The following is a 15488-nucleotide window of genomic DNA, read 5'->3' as shown; positions in this document are numbered from 1 at the left end:
GCAGATGGATCTTTCGCGTGCACACACATACACACAGACCCACAGACACACGCACACACACACACACACTCACACACAGTGACATTAGTAGGCCCTCTGGTGGTTGAAGTCAGATCTTACAGCTTCTGCTTTAAATGTTAAGATGAATAAAAATATAAACTCAGCAGAAAGAAATGCTATTATCAATATAATCTATATTAGGATTGGGGATGGTTTAAACTAAAAATAAATGATATGAATTGAACATATTACAGATGATGATGATGATGATGATGATGATGATGATGATGATGGTGATGATGATGATGATGATTCCTTGTCCTTATGAGACTCTGAGCAGCTGCTGATGTTTACCTGACAGTAGAATTCAGGTAAACACACAAACAGGACGTTTTTTTGTTGAGGAAATAAATCGGGAAGATTTTTCAGCTGGAAAATTCTTTAGATTGTGTTTTTAATGAATGTGTACAAATATATTTTTAATAAATTTCTTTAGATTATAGATTTGTAAAGGAAGAACAACTTTCGAGGTAAATCCTCCTGAATGTTCTTATTAAACTTCATATCTTATTTACGTGTAGAAAGGAGTGACTGGACATGTTGTGACTCAGTGACGCAACAGGAAGTAGAAGGTGTCCCACTTGATGCACGCGCACACACGCACAGACCCCTCCCCCCTGTCAGCCGCTCTCTCTGTTAATCCGCCTTTCTCTCGCTCTCTCTCACGCTCTCTCTCTCTCTCTCTCTCTCTCTCTTTGCGGTCATTATGGCGGAAATAAAAACAGGAATATTCGCCAAAAACGTGCAGAAACGTCTTAACCGCGCACAAGAGAAGGTAAGAGAGGAGGATGATGGAGGGTGGATGGAGGACGGATGGAGGACGGGGGGAGGTGGAGCTGGCTGCGGCCTGTGCAGCGTCTCTCTCTCTCTGAAAATCAGCTGTTCTCTCGTGTTGATGTGATCAGGATGACGTAGTTATCCATTTTTGATTATCAGATATTGATTCGCATGAACAAGACGTCAGCATATCTTCGAGCAATCATAAAAACAATACAATCATTGGAAACGGACGGATCACTTTGATTGGCTGAAGCTGGCGAAGGATTAACGCTGTGTGTGTTTGTGTGTGTGTGTGTGCGCGTGTGCGTGAGATTGTGTGTGTTTGTTAGTCTGAAGGTTCTCGGATGATGTGTGAGATGAAATTAGACACGTTCGCCATGAAGGGTGATGAAGTTTTCTGGCTGCATTAAAAAGTCTGATCGTTTCCTTCTGGACCTTCTGAGTGAAATGACCTGAACTGTTTCATCATAACATCTTTTCAATTCTCTGAATCAGTCAATCAATCAAATGTCATCTGTACAGCCCATACTCACAAATCACAGTTTGTGTGATCGGCTTTAACAAGGTGAGAATCCTCTGTCCTGAACCCTCCACTAGAGCCAGGACAAACTACTGAGGAGGAAAGGAGGCTCAATGCTTCCTAACTTCTCTCCTTTAGCCGAGGAAACATCAACCATCCTTCATGAAAGGAAAGGAGGCTCAATGCTTCCTAACTTCTCTCCTTTGGCCGAGGAAACATCAACCATCCTCATGAAAGGAAAGGAGACAATGCCTTCTCACAATTAATATATAAAAACAGAACAGCTGTTTTATCCTCATGATCCAGATGTGAATCATCACATGATCATCTGGTTTCTTCTCGGTCACGTGTCCAGTGAACAACAAACATGATGAACTGATAGTACACAACATCATCATCAGATCTGCATCTTACATTACCTCGCTCTGTCAGAGCTGTCCATGGTGCTGAACTAGGATCTGCTTCTGGTTGGTCCAGACTTCGGCTGAAGTTTATTTGACCTTGATGAAAAATCATGAGCTCCAGAGTCGTGCTGAGAGAATCTCACTCTTTTCTCGAGAGTCAACTTTGTAAGAAAAGATATGTAGAGCAGTGATATATGAATCATTGAAGTCAAATTCAAACTTTGTCCTAAAAATGATGTGGACAGTTTGTACTGACAGAACATTTAACCATCACCTATAAGTAAATAAAGAAGAAATAGGATTTTAATATTAATAAAATTAGTTTCCATAATCTGTCCCTTCACTGATCTGCTTTCAGTACAAGCTCAGCAGGTTGATCATTTGGTCTCATCCAGACACACAACACTTTATTAAATAGTTAACACATGGTGTCATCAGTGAGCAGTGATGTGATAGAAACAGATTCATTTTAACTTGTGATATTCAAACACACATGATCTGTCTCAAGCAGAGCCTCGATCTGAAATGCTTGGTCTAGCTATTAGCGCCAAAAAGCTAAACCTGCCCTGATTGGTCAGTCACTGAAAGCCTTTTTCTGAAATGACCTTTAAAGTTAGGTTGGTTTGGAGTCGAGTTTTTATAACAACATCATAACATCATATTAAATGCGGAGCAGCTCCATATTGATTACATTACATTATTACATTACATGTCATTTAGCTGACGCTTTTTATCCAAAGCGACTTACATTTTTAGAACACTCATCGTTTAATGATCCAACAAACATTCGTGCATGAATGTTTGTGGGAACCTTTTCTAGTCTACAGAAAGTCTGTGATGTTTGTAAATCTGAATAAGAAGGAGAAGGAGATTGACAAGAATAACAATAATCATCAGTTATTGATTTTATTTAAAGAGCGTTATTTGATATTTTTTTCTCAGGTACTGCAGAAACTGGGCAAAGCAGACGAGACCAAAGATGAACAGTTTGAACAAGTGGTGATTAACTTCAGGAGACAGGAGGTGAGAGATGACATCATCACTCAAACTCAGGCTGGTGGTGAAGCCATGAGGAAGAGGAAGAGGAAGAGTGACACTGATACTCACCTAACCCTGTGTGTGTGTGTGTGTGTGTGTGTGTGTGTGTGTGTGTTAGTCTGAAGGTTCTCGGCTGCAGAGGGAGATGAAATCCTACATGTCGTCTATTAAAGGTGAAAAAGTTTCAGTTATTTTTACTTAAAATATATCTAACAATATCATAAATCATTTTTTTAATGATGATAGTTTTGTAGTTTTCATTATTATTGTCATTGTTTATATTATTATTATAAATTATTAGATAATGGTATGTATCTACAAGACACATGAATAAAAAACAAATAACGAAAATGTGTTAAAGTTTATATTCAGGATATGATCCAAAACAAATGTTTTTTATTCATCAATAAAAAATAGAATAAGTTGTTACCTTTGATCGAATTCTCAGTTCACCTGCTCACAGGTTCTCCCAGGTTCTCACAGGTTCTCCTCAGCAATTTCTGTGGACCTCATGTGTGTTAGTTTGAGGTTATCATGTCTCTGTGGGGACCAGGGGTCAGTGAAGGTGTTTGTGTCCTGCAGGAATGCAGCAGGCGTCCATCAACCTGACGCAGTCCCTGCATGAAGTCTACGAACCAGACTGGCATGGGAAAGACGACGTGATGACCATCGGGAAGGTTAGAGTCGTAAAGACAAGTCACACATTCACACTCCACACAGGCACGCTGCTCTGTGTGAGACAGACGATAGTGTGTGTCCAGGTGTGAGATGAGAGTTCAGTTGTATTTGCGTTATCTGTTGTCTTACGTGTTATTCTGCTCAAGTTGGCAGCTGCTCTCTTGTTCATGTATCGTTCACACCTCAACAGGCCCTCTTTGTAGTTTCCACCACTTTTATATTTGTATGCATTTTCAATGCTTTTATTATTTTATTGCATACTCAGGGACTACAGCTTGCCCAGGTGTGACACATAAGCCACTTCCAGACATGACCTGTTGATAAAGTCCAGAGAATTGGTTCACTCTTCACACATTCACTTTCTCCAGAGGAAATGTGGATAATTTCCAGAGTTCAGTTCATGTCTGTAAGCAGCTATAGTGTTGAACTCTGTAACATGGAGACTTTTTCCCAGTGGGACATGACCTGCAGGGACAGACAGATCAGGATGTTGACCCCTGGCTTCTTACACGCTGTGACGTCACGAGTGGCTTTGTTTCCTGCAGGACTGTGATGCATTGTGGGAAGACTTCCATAACAAACTGGTGGACTCGACGCTGCTGAACCTAGATGGATACCTGCAACAGTTTCCAGACCTAAAGGTAACGAAAACACTTTTAACTTTTAACCAAAGAATGAAAACTAAAAATGGATGTTTCAGACTCGTGTGGCCAAGAGAAGCAGGAAACTGATTGACTTCGACAGTGCTCGTCACCACGTTGAGACTCTGCAGACGTCTGGAATGAAGAACGACCGCAAGATGATGAAGGTGAGTCCACGAAACACGGTGGGCTTCAGAAGTTAAAGGACACAGTCACATGCTTTGAGTCTGGATGTGAAGAGACACTATTTTTGTTCTCAGGCAGAAGACGAGCTGAAAAAGTCTCAGAAGGTGTTTGATGAGCTGGATGTGGGTCTGCAGGATGAACTGCCGACCCTCTGGGACAGGTGAGGTCCTAAATAACCAAGATGCTGCAGCTGAGTCACTGTTGTGTTCAGACAGCTCCTAGATTCAGTCTCTGAAGAGACCTGAGCAGTAGAGGACCATCCTCTTCAGAGACTGAAGGACTCAGAGGAAGCTTCACTTATAAACCTTAACTAACCCAAACACTTTTGACTTCTGTGCTTTCAATTGTTCTCAAGGTTTTCTCACAACATTCCAGCGTTGCATGTAGAATCTGCTTATTTTATACTGTTCAAGTGATCTGGCTTCAATGACACATGATATTTCCCTTTCAGCCGAGTCGGCTTCTACATCAGCACTTACAAGAGTGTGACGCGTCTGGAGGCAAAGTTTCACAGAGAAATCTCCCTTGTGAGTCAAATCTAGTTTCTACAACATTAACAAATTAAACCAATCAAAAAAAATCTGATCCGCTCTCCTCTGTCCACGAAGACATAATGTTTGATTGAATGTCCCTGTCCAGGTGTGCAGGCAGCTGTATGAAGTTATGACCAAACTGGGCGAACAGCATTCTGACAAGATGTTTACCATCCAAGGAGCCCCGAGGTCAGTTTGACCTTTCACCCCGGGAATCACTTTACTTTGAATCTTATATGAGATTGTATGATTATACCATCTGACACTAGGCAGCCAATCAGAATACATGTGATCATGTGGTTTCTGTTTTGTCCACTAGTGATTCAGGACCATTACGACTTGCTAGAACCCCGTCACCACCAGAAGACGAGAGTCCCCTTGAGAGTCCAGAATCCAGCTCCAATCACATGCTCCGTCCTGCCTCACCTGGACCACCGCGTCCAAAATCCCCAACACAGGTAGATCTTATCCAGACTGGTCTCAGGCAGATGTTAGTCATGACTGTCAGTGTATAGATAAGAATGATCATAAATATAAAGTGATTTATAAATATAGGATAAAAACAACAGTTTCATAATAATGTTCAAATTAACTTTCTGTGACTTTCTTTGCTGCAAACTTTTGTCTGTTACTTGGTGAGTGGATATGTGACTTTAAAATTAGATTTTGTTGTCATGTCTTTAAATGTGAGCATTGTGTGAATATATAACATATTATATAAGATATAATTTTGTTATATACAGTAGATTTGAGACCTGACAGTAGAATAGTTCCTGATTTCTACTGAGAGTTCAGGTCATGAGATCTGACGTTCGTCTTCAACACTGGTTCCCAGTTTTCATTCAGCGTGTTGTGAATCACTTTTTACGCTATAAAACTATTATTGTGACAGTTGTTAAAATGTCTGGCTTCAAACTAAAAATCACTAGATGTGGAGTGTGGTTTTGTTAACTCCCACGATGCAACACTGCAACAGAAAAAGTGGTGAGATAGACAATGTCTCATTTCAAAGTGTTCAGTCTCTCTGTGAAGAACAAGTCTGTGTCAGATCTCTGGAATTCTTCACCCTAAAAGAGTTAGTGAACAGTTCAGTAAACGTTCAGTATGAAAGTTCCTTCGATGGTTCCAGCCCCTGACAAAAAGAGGTGTGACACAAAACCCTCCTGAGCCTCAGCACGTTCCTGACTCTCATTAAAAACGATCGAAGACGGTTTCTTCAGAAGATAGACCCCCCCCACACACACACACACACACACACACACAGGGCCCTTGCAGTCGGAATCTGTGTTGGGAACCAGTGTTTTAAAAAGATGTCATCCATCACCAGAACAATGAGTTAGAACCAGTAGAACCTTTCCTCATTGTTGTAGATGTTCATGTGTTTGTGGTTTAACACATCAGAATATTAAATGAACTGAAGCATTTCAGTTTTTATCCCACTGACCTGTAACATGTCTCTGTCCTGTTCATGTGTCTCCATCCTCTTCATGTGTTCATGGTAAGTAACCATGTCACATGTTACATGTTACTTAAAGAGGCGTCACTCAAACACGCTGTGTTCGTATAGTTTGGTTCAGTTTACGTCTGGATCATTATTCTGCAGGAAGTAATGAACATGTTCAGCAACAACTCTCAGAAAGACATTATCATTCAAAGCTTGGTTGAATGGTGATTGATTGAGAACTGATGCTAGAAAACCCCCCCACACCATCACAGCGCCTCCTGCAGGCCGGTCTGTTGATACCAGGCAGGTGGGCTCCATGGAGTAGGGTTAGGCTCAGTCCACACGCTGCAGTTTCTTATAACTAACCCTAACCCTAGTTGTTGCTATGGTTAAACTCAGAGTTTTCTTATCTCTAAATCAGAGACTTTATTTACATTTCAAATGATTTATTCTGTTTATCTTGACTGTTGGTCAAACATTTTCCTCAGATATTGTCTGTGTGTTGTAATAATTAATTTAACAAGGACTCTACCATCAGTTCCTTAAAATATCATTTAAATTTTATTTTAATTCAATGACACTTCCAAAAGTTAAACTTTGAACTTTCTCTTGTTTATTGGTTGGTCAATAATTAAATGTCATGTTTGAAGCTCGTGTCCTGTGATATCATCACATCTGTTAGAAATGAAATGTCAATGTCCGAATAGTAAAATACTTCTTTAGATTTCATGACCTACAGTGTCACATCTCTGATTGATATAATAATGCACTTATTGATTGGAATGAAGAATTGATTTGCTGAAAATGAGGCTTATAAAAGAATTGATTTCTTCCGACATAGAAATTTGAATCATAAACTTGGAATTCTAGCTTGGCTTCGATTGTTTTCGGCTAATTCATCCTCTCATAAAAACTGACGGCCATAATAATAACCAGAGAATCCAGAGTTTCTGTAAATCTAAGAAGAAAATGAGATGGTATTGTGTAACTCTATTACACCTCTGTCAAATGAAGTGTTGTGTAAAGTTCCATAGCGCAGTGAACTATATCATTGTTTGTGTTTTGTCCACATGTGGCTTCATCCAGACGTCCAGTGAAATCTTTCATTAAAAGTTAAGAAGTTCTGTTTGATACATTTTTGAATTAACTCCTTGTTTCCTCTGACAGTTTAAAAAGGGACCCCCGGTTCCTCCACCCCCAAAGGCCACACCAACCAAGGAGGTGGCGGAGGAGCAGATCATCGACCTGTTTGGAGGAGAATTTTTACCTGCACCTTCACCATCGCAGGTCAGAGGCCTCACTGACTCTGTGTTTGTTAACTCTATCTGCTGTGATGTGCTCACTGGGATTTCTAAGCCTGTTAGCCTGGTTTTGTTTGGATGTGTCCGCAGCCCAATGAACGACCTGGAGAATCTCTTCTGGACCTGGACTTCGATGCTTTTCAGCCGGATGACAGTGTTTCACCGATACCACAGGTTCATCAACTCACATGCTTCAGTCTTCTTACTGTTAACTGACTGGTGACAAATATCCTTAAGTTACCGTGTAAAAGAGTTTTTATAGAGTGAAAATCCACATTATTCAAAAACACTGATCTGTACAAAATATGTGCTGCACTAACAACATGTGCTCTTTCAGACGGCTGTACCTTGGGACATGTGGTCGGTGAGTTACTGCATTTGGGTCATTTCTTTATTCATATTCACAATCATTGTCTTCATCCTGTAAATTTACACTCAGATTATTATTGTGTTTTAAAAGTCAAGAAACTTTACATATGAATAATTTCCTCAGAATAAAAGATTAAAGTCAACAGATTTTAACATTTGATCATTTTCTATCTTTTCAAAGGGAAACTCTCAAGCTGCTCAGCCTGTAAGTATTCACACATGATGACGTCTCCATGGTAGAAGGAACCTGATGAATTCCCTGATGATTTTTAAATTGTCTCTGTGATGAAAACTGTAACTTAACAGAATCTCTTTCAGTCTTCACTCTGGCTTCAGATCAGTTTCAAACTTGAACCTTTGTTGATTTTCTGGCGCAGGCTGCAGATGGCGGCTTCGTCGCCGACTGGTCTGCTGACTTTGGTTCGGTGACAGCAAATGGAGAAACCCCTTCGAGTGCCGAGGCCCCTGGAGCCGCTGCTGTAGAACCTGACGAGACGGAGGGCGAGGCAGAGGGTGGGGCTCAGGACCTGCACCAGGCAGATGGCTGGCAGGCGGGTGGAGATACAGCCACACCTCCTCAGGACAGTGAGGCAGCTACAGCAACTGAAAAAGAGGTTAGAAAGTGGGACTCTCAAACTAAGCCCAACCTTACCACTGCAGTCCGAGGTGATGAGGAGGAGACAGGTCAGAAAGATGTTGGGGGGGGCATATCAGAGCTGGAGGAACGCAGGAAGTCCACCCCAGGGCTGGTATTCACCAACGAGCTCGGAGAACAGATTAAGGACAGCACAGAGGACAGAGGAGAGAAGTGGTCCAGGTCTCCAGAAAATTCTGGGTCCGAGTACGAGACTGCTGAGGAGTGGGGGGATGGAGGTCAGGGGGGAGGCTGGGGGAGTGCTGATGATGAACTTACAAATGATCACCACCCACTGTTTGACTCCGATGGGTGGAGACAAGAAGCTTCACCAGTGAGCAACATGACGAGAGATTATTTAATAGAAGACAAACTCACATCAGTTCACAGAGACCTTTCTGATACGGGAGGTGCGTTTGATTTAGTTCCCTCAGCTGAAACACAGGGAGGAGGTGCGTTTGATTTAGTTCCCTCAGCTGAAACAAAAGGAGGAGGTGCGTTTGATTCGGATCCTTTTGCCGAAACGAAGGGAGGAGGTGCGTTTGATTTAGTTCCCTCAGCTGAAACACAGGGAAGAGGTGCGTTTGATTTGGATCCTTTTGCCGAAACACAGAGAGGAGGTGCGTTTGATTCAGATCCTTTTGCCGAAACAAAGGGAGGAGGTGCGTTTGATTTAGTTCCCTCAGCTGAAACACAGGGAGGAGGTGCGTTTGATTCGGATCCTTTTGCCGAAACACAGAGAGGAGGTGCGTTTGATTCGGATCCTTTTGCCGGAACAAAGGGAGGAGGTGCGTTTGATTTAGTTCCCTCAGCTGAAACACAGAGAGGAGGTGCGTTTGATTTGGATCCTTTTGCCGAAACACAGAGAGGAGGTGCGTTTGATTCAGATCCTTTTGCCGAAACAAAGGGAGGAGGTGCGTTTGATTTAGTTCCCTCATTTGAAACAAAAGGAGGAGGTGCGTTTGATTCAGATCCTTTTGCTGAAACAAAAGGAGGAGGTGCGTTTGATTCAGATCCTTTTGCTGAAACACAGAGAGGAGGTGCGTTTGATTTAGTTCCCTCAACTGAAACAAAAGGAGGAGGTGCGTTTGATTCAGATCCTTTTGCTGAAACAAAAGGAGGAGGTGCGTTTGATTCAGATCCTTTTGCTGAAACACAGACAAGAGGTGCGTTTGATTTAGTTCCCTCAACTGAAACAAAAGGAGGAGGTGCGTTTGATTCAGATCCTTTTGCTGAAATAAAAGGAGGAGGTGCGTTTGATTCGGATCCTTTTGCTGAAACACAGGGAGGAGCTGCGTTTGATTCGGAACCTTTTGCTGAAACACAGGGAGGAGGTGCGTTTGATTCGGAACCTGTTGCTGAAACACAGGGAGGAGGAGTGTTTGATTCAGAGTTCCTTGGTAAAACTAAGTGTGGAAACGAGGAGGATGGATTTGAATTTGATCCATTTGTTGAGAGGTCAGGGGGAGGTGGGAATAAGGTCACTGGGGAGGGGAGTGGGTGGGATTCAGACCCTTTTGCCAACAGTTTCCCAGGTTCTTCTTCGGGGACTGAGGGTCCCGCCTCCAAAACCACATCCTGGCAGAAAATTAGTGACATCAGAGGCTTCGATTCTTCTGGAGCAGCTGAAGGAATTAAAGCTGTAAACTTTGCCAGAAATCACAAAGAACCGGAACATTCAGACATGTCCGAAGACGAGGCTGCAAACCGGAGATTTGGAAAGTTGTATCAAGAGCTAGATACAGAAAAGGAAGAGGTACATGACTCCTCCCGTCTTTAGAGTGGTAGCTTAGCACAGATTAGAAATCAGTCAAACCCTTGTCCCACCTTCTACCTTCCAACACAAACCAATAGAGCGAAAGTAGTTTTGGTAAAAACCTGGATCCCTGAACTCTCCGCTCGCTTTGCCCTCTCATCCGTTTTCATGTAGAAATGTTTTATCTCTAACGTTTAAATAACATCTATTTTCTGCAAACATCAAAATGTATATTTGACATGAGATGAATAGTTTTTCTTTTAACAACTGTTAGTTCAGTCATCATATTGAATTATTTTTAAGTTAAATGTGATATTCATTGTTTTCACTTAAGTTTCAGTCTGAGTTATATTTTATTTAATTTCAGTTTAACTTCATTCTTACAGAGATTTGTTTTGGGTCAGATCAAAGTTGGATTAGAAACAGTAGAGATAATAATAATGAGGATGACTGTTTTTAGTATTAATGTCCTTCTCCCTCATGTTTTCACGTTCTGAAATTGTTCTGTTCTGGTTCATGTTTGTGTTTTGTGATTTATGAACATTTCTTCCTCTCTGGTTTACTTCCTGCTGGCTGAAGGATTTGTCAAACCCGTCATTCTTTGCTCATTTTGATAAGATGGTGAGTTTTCATTATAAACATTTAATGTGAATTGTTTTATCGATGTGTTTGAAATTTGTAAATTGAATAATATTTCAATTTACACATTTTAGTTTGAGCTGTAGTTTGTAATATCTCATGAGAAGCTTCAGATCACAGTCATTTTGCACAGTAACTCTTGAACGCTTTTTTAATAAAACTTTAAATTCATGTTAAAAGTTTCTGACATGAAGAAGTTAACGTGAGCTTTGCTTGTTTGAGCCTTTTTTTTAAATGATTGCGTCAGAAATCAAAGTCAGGCTTAATGCTAACGCTAACACTCATGCTAACCACCATCTTGTTTTGTGAAAGAGCAACGATCAGGCTCCTGAGGCCTCCGACATTCAAGCTGCTTCCGCGTTAGAACCAGCGGAGGAAGTGGACGAACCTGCAGCGCCTCCTGCTGGAGACGTGGAGGCACTTTCAACTCCCCCTGCTGGTGAGGAAGAAACAGATCATTCTGGAAGTCCAGAGGAGGAGAAGCCTGCAGTGAGTTCTTCATCATTCTCTTCATCATCATTATGATCTTCATCATCTTCACCCTTATTTTCATCATCATCTTCATCATCATCAAGATCTTTAGCATCATAATCGTTATCATCATCGTTATCATCATCATCATTATCAAGATCTTCAACTTCATAATCTTCACCATCATCATAATCATCTTTATCTTCATCATTATGATCCTCATCCTCAGTGTTGTGTTCCCTGCAGCTCAGTCACTTCTGGTTTTGTACCTTCACAGTGTTTGAGGACTAATTATGTTTTTCTTCTTAAAGTCGACTGTTGCTTCTTCGAGCTCTGACAACATCAAAGTACACAAGGTTTCTTTTTTTCTCTGCTTTCTATTCTGTCATTTTTTACAGACGTCTGATAGTTTATTATTTATATAAATTAGATGTACTCACTTTTCTTTAATCTGTAAGATGGATAGTTTGATGCTGTGAGACTTAACGTGGCCTCACTTAATAATCATTCATTATGAATCAGTGTTTAATGTTGTTGTTAAAGATGTGATGATAAATCCTGAATGAAAAGATCACTGTAAACACAAACTAAGTCACAACACTGAACTCTTGTTTATTGTATTTTATAATATGAATTAAATATATATTTCATTAATTATTTTTAGAATATTTATTTTAAGTTTATTTTGTTTGTCTAAAATACAGGCCACAATGTGCTATGTGTTTTAAGTATCTAATATTACAAAATCTAAATTAGTATTATTATATTGTTGTTATTATAATTGTATAATTATTTCTTTCAACAGATTCCTGAAGCTGAAGAAGCAACAACACCTCCAGGTGAAGCAGCTTCATCGGTAACTATTGTCATTGTTTTGTGATGTATTTTATGATCTGACACATTATATTTAGTTTATGTTCATAACGTGCACAGGTTTTCTTTGGTATTTCAATTTTTTGGTACATTTATACATGAAGTGATGCAAATGTAATTTGTATTTTAAAGATACAGTAAAATTTCATTTAAACTTTTTAGAGTTCCTCATTTTTTATCACCAACAGTTTAATCCGTTTCCTTTGTGCGTTTCTTCTTTTGCTGAAAATAAGGAATGAAATTCCCCGAAACACTGAGCAGATTTAATAAATGATTTGTTTCTTTGAAAGAAGATTATTATGGGAGTTTTGTTGTCCTCTGCAGGAGAATATGCCCATCCCCTCAGTGGTGATTGAACCTGCCTCCAGTAACGAAGGTGATGACGACCGCGACGCTGACATCATCTCTCCCACTGTCCCCAGTGACCACGATGATCACAACCAGTCCATCAAACACATGAGTCCATCCGGTGCCACCTCGAGTCATCCTGGAGATTTTCTTTACAAGGTAATTGATTGTTGGAGAAACCTTTTAGCTCTGAGTTTTCCTCTTGTCATCAGACATCTCACCTGTTGTTCCTGGTTTCCCCTGTAGGTGGAGACGATGCACGACTTTGATGCTGCAAATTCAGATGAGCTTGAACTGAGGAGAGGTGATGTGGTGTTGGTGGTTCCAACAGCCTCAGTAGAGGATCAGGTAAGAACCACCAGTGATGTGTTAACGTCCATCGGGCGGTTTGAAGGAATGAATGAATATCAACAGTGAACCCAACTGATTGCTGAGCCTCTGTGTTGCTGTTGTTGCAGGACGCCGGCTGGCTCACAGGGTTCAAAGAAAGTGAATGGTTAACACTCGGGGCTGCTGCTCAAAAAGGACTGTTCCCTGAAAACTTCACCCAGCGTCTGGAGTAAGACGATTTTATAGCAGGTCGAGAAAATGAGAAGAAATTTGATACGTTCGTGTCCAAGCAGTTCAGCATGTGGCCAGGACCTCTCCTGAGAAACTCAAATCGTCCTGCAGCTGTGTGCTGGATCACATAAGGCTTTCTCTGATAGATACAACTCTTTGTCATTCTGAAAGTAAAACTCGTTGTACTAAATACTAGTTCTATTCTCTCAGCAGAAGTGTAAATTAAAAAGCATGGTGTGATAGTATTGTCTGCTTTTGCTGGAACTCACATTTTATTTTAAGAAATATAATGAGTCCGATATTTTACCAACAAAAGGAAAAAAAATGTGTCTGAAGAAAAGCAACGAAAAGAAGAAGTGCACCTTCTTTACATAAGTTTGTTGCACTGATTTTATTCTCGGCTGTTGAATATATCAGAAAGTTTAGTGACATAATCTATTTAAATGTCTAAGTGTAAAGTGAACCTAACGAGTTGTTGTTTTCTTTCAGTGCTGTTCAAGTCTGTGATCTTTCTGTTGCTTATGTGGTAATTGATTTACTGATGTACGGTCATTGCTGTGTTTTTTTTTTCTACTTAGAAATATATTATTGATTATGGACCAACAAACATTGCACATCAAGCATGATATTAATATTTTATTAAATTATTTAAAGATATAATAACAATAAAGAATCTCACCACTATTATGATACTGTATGTCTGAAACTGGCAAATCTTGAAAAACATGTTTATAAAAATATTAAGAAAATCTTATCTATTTATAGGTGTAAGATGAGAGGGAAGGTATTAACAAATCCTATTGGTATCATTGGTTTCCATATTCAAACTTTTCTGTAGGTCAGCAAATTCAATGTCAAGCTACGTGAGTGAATCCTCCATGTAGATCTTTCTGTGATGTACATTCCCCAACATGGATGTCAGGATGAATAAATGACAGTCATCAAGGTATCGCGGTTTGTTTTGGGCCAATTACTTTGCAGAACTGGCCTCTAGGGCTGGTTGTGTATTACATTACATTATAACTAGATATCACCTCTGTGCATTCAGCAGAGGGTCCTCATGCAGACAGGACTTTGGAGTGACAGCCAAGGGAAGGGCTGAGGTGTGAATATCAGAAGCTGGTTGGACACACGATTGTAACGCACAGGCCACCATTGGACAGCTGCTGGGTTTTGGGTTCGTCAACTCTTCACTGGAGTGAGACCAGCAGGGAGACGTGTGAGGAGCTGGAGAGTCACTGGTATGAACCCCTTTGATCCCAGTTCTGCATGTTGATGTCAAAACTGAGCTGACTGGCGTAAAGATGCTGAGTGAACGAAGAGGGAGCTGGACGCTCAAACTAGCCCCCACTTAGTGTTGCAAAGGGGCGGACACTTTCCAGAAACTTTCCACGGGAATATTAAGCTCTGGAATTTTGAAAAAAAAAAAATTAAAAAAAATTAAGCACTGAGCAATAAAAACATCATTCAGAACTCTATTTAAAAGATGGAATGCAGCACACGCTGCACGTTGAACCTCCACTGTGCATTTCTCCATCACATGCACAGATAATTCCCAGCATCCTTCACTCTACAGCAGATGTATTGAGGCCTGCTGTAGTGTGCAGGACTAGTCAGGTAAGTTTCAATGATATTACTGGAAAATATATTAACATGCTGATTGAGGATTGTTCATCTGTTCATCTAGCCTCTTTCTATTCATTTATCCATCAATTGTAAAATATTTTTAAAGACGATTCCAACTGGCCAACTATTTATATCTCTGGTATTGCTTTAGTGTTTTTTTACAAGCTTTCTTCTCATCTTATTCTACAGAACACTTCCACGTGCACTAGCTCATGTGTGGAGACATTTCATCTCAGCCAATGTAGAAGGAAAGGCTGTGTACATTTATGAATACTGTATAAAGACCTATGTTAAGAACAACACAGATCCAGAAGCATATAGTCAAGCATATAGTCAAGTGCCCAAAGTTTCCTCAGGGCTCAAATCAGCCTATGACAAAACAAAATGTTTATATTTATCTCTGTATATGACAAGGTAAATACAGTTAGTATAAATTACCCACATTCCTGTTTATTCACGTTAAATACCATGGAAAGTTTCCAACTTTGAATATTCCCGGAATTTTGCAACCCTACCCCCACTTCCTTCAAGCATTAAGTCTAAGTGCATTAGAGGGACTTCAAAATAAAAGCTTAGCATGTTGGAGTGATTTCAAAATAAAAGCAACCCTAAATGGGAATTTTTTC

At 40.4% G+C, this 15488-nt stretch overlaps 1 protein-coding gene across 1 annotated transcript; it reads left to right on the top strand.

Annotated features, from left to right (window-relative positions):
• The first annotated feature begins 663 nt into the window (after positions 1 to 663).
• Positions 664 to 14187, top strand: amph (amphiphysin). Its single transcript, XM_062405237.1, has 22 exons — positions 664 to 835; positions 2707 to 2787; positions 2921 to 2975; positions 3385 to 3479; positions 4026 to 4121; positions 4181 to 4288; positions 4382 to 4467; positions 4759 to 4834; positions 4947 to 5029; positions 5160 to 5298; positions 7452 to 7571; positions 7676 to 7759; positions 7923 to 7949; positions 8136 to 8159; positions 8332 to 8568; positions 10924 to 10965; positions 11296 to 11472; positions 11766 to 11810; positions 12260 to 12310; positions 12652 to 12834; positions 12922 to 13023; positions 13134 to 14187. Exons 1-22 carry the CDS (start codon positions 767 to 769, stop codon positions 13236 to 13238), a joined length of 2085 nt encoding a protein of 694 aa, XP_062261221.1. The 5' UTR covers positions 664 to 766; the 3' UTR covers positions 13239 to 14187.
• Positions 14188 to 15488: the final 1301 nt, after the last annotated feature.

Source organism: Platichthys flesus, chromosome 14 (genome assembly GCF_949316205.1).
Source record: "Platichthys flesus chromosome 14, fPlaFle2.1, whole genome shotgun sequence".
NCBI lineage: Eukaryota > Metazoa > Chordata > Actinopteri > Pleuronectiformes > Pleuronectidae > Platichthys > Platichthys flesus.
Note: the sequence above shows the minus strand (reverse complement) of the source record. Positions and strands in the feature narration are given on the sequence as shown.

Coding starts and splice junctions, on each gene's coding strand:
- amph (XM_062405237.1), top strand. CDS start 767: ATGGCGGAAATAAAAACAGGAATATTCGCCAAAAACGTGCAGAAACGT. Junction 8,569..10,923: donor CTACAGCAACTGAAAAAGAG/GTTAGAAAGTGG, acceptor TGCTGGCTGAAG/GATTTGTCAAACCCGTCATT. Junction 13,024..13,133: donor CAGCCTCAGTAGAGGATCAG/GTAAGAACCACC, acceptor CTGTTGTTGCAG/GACGCCGGCTGGCTCACAGG.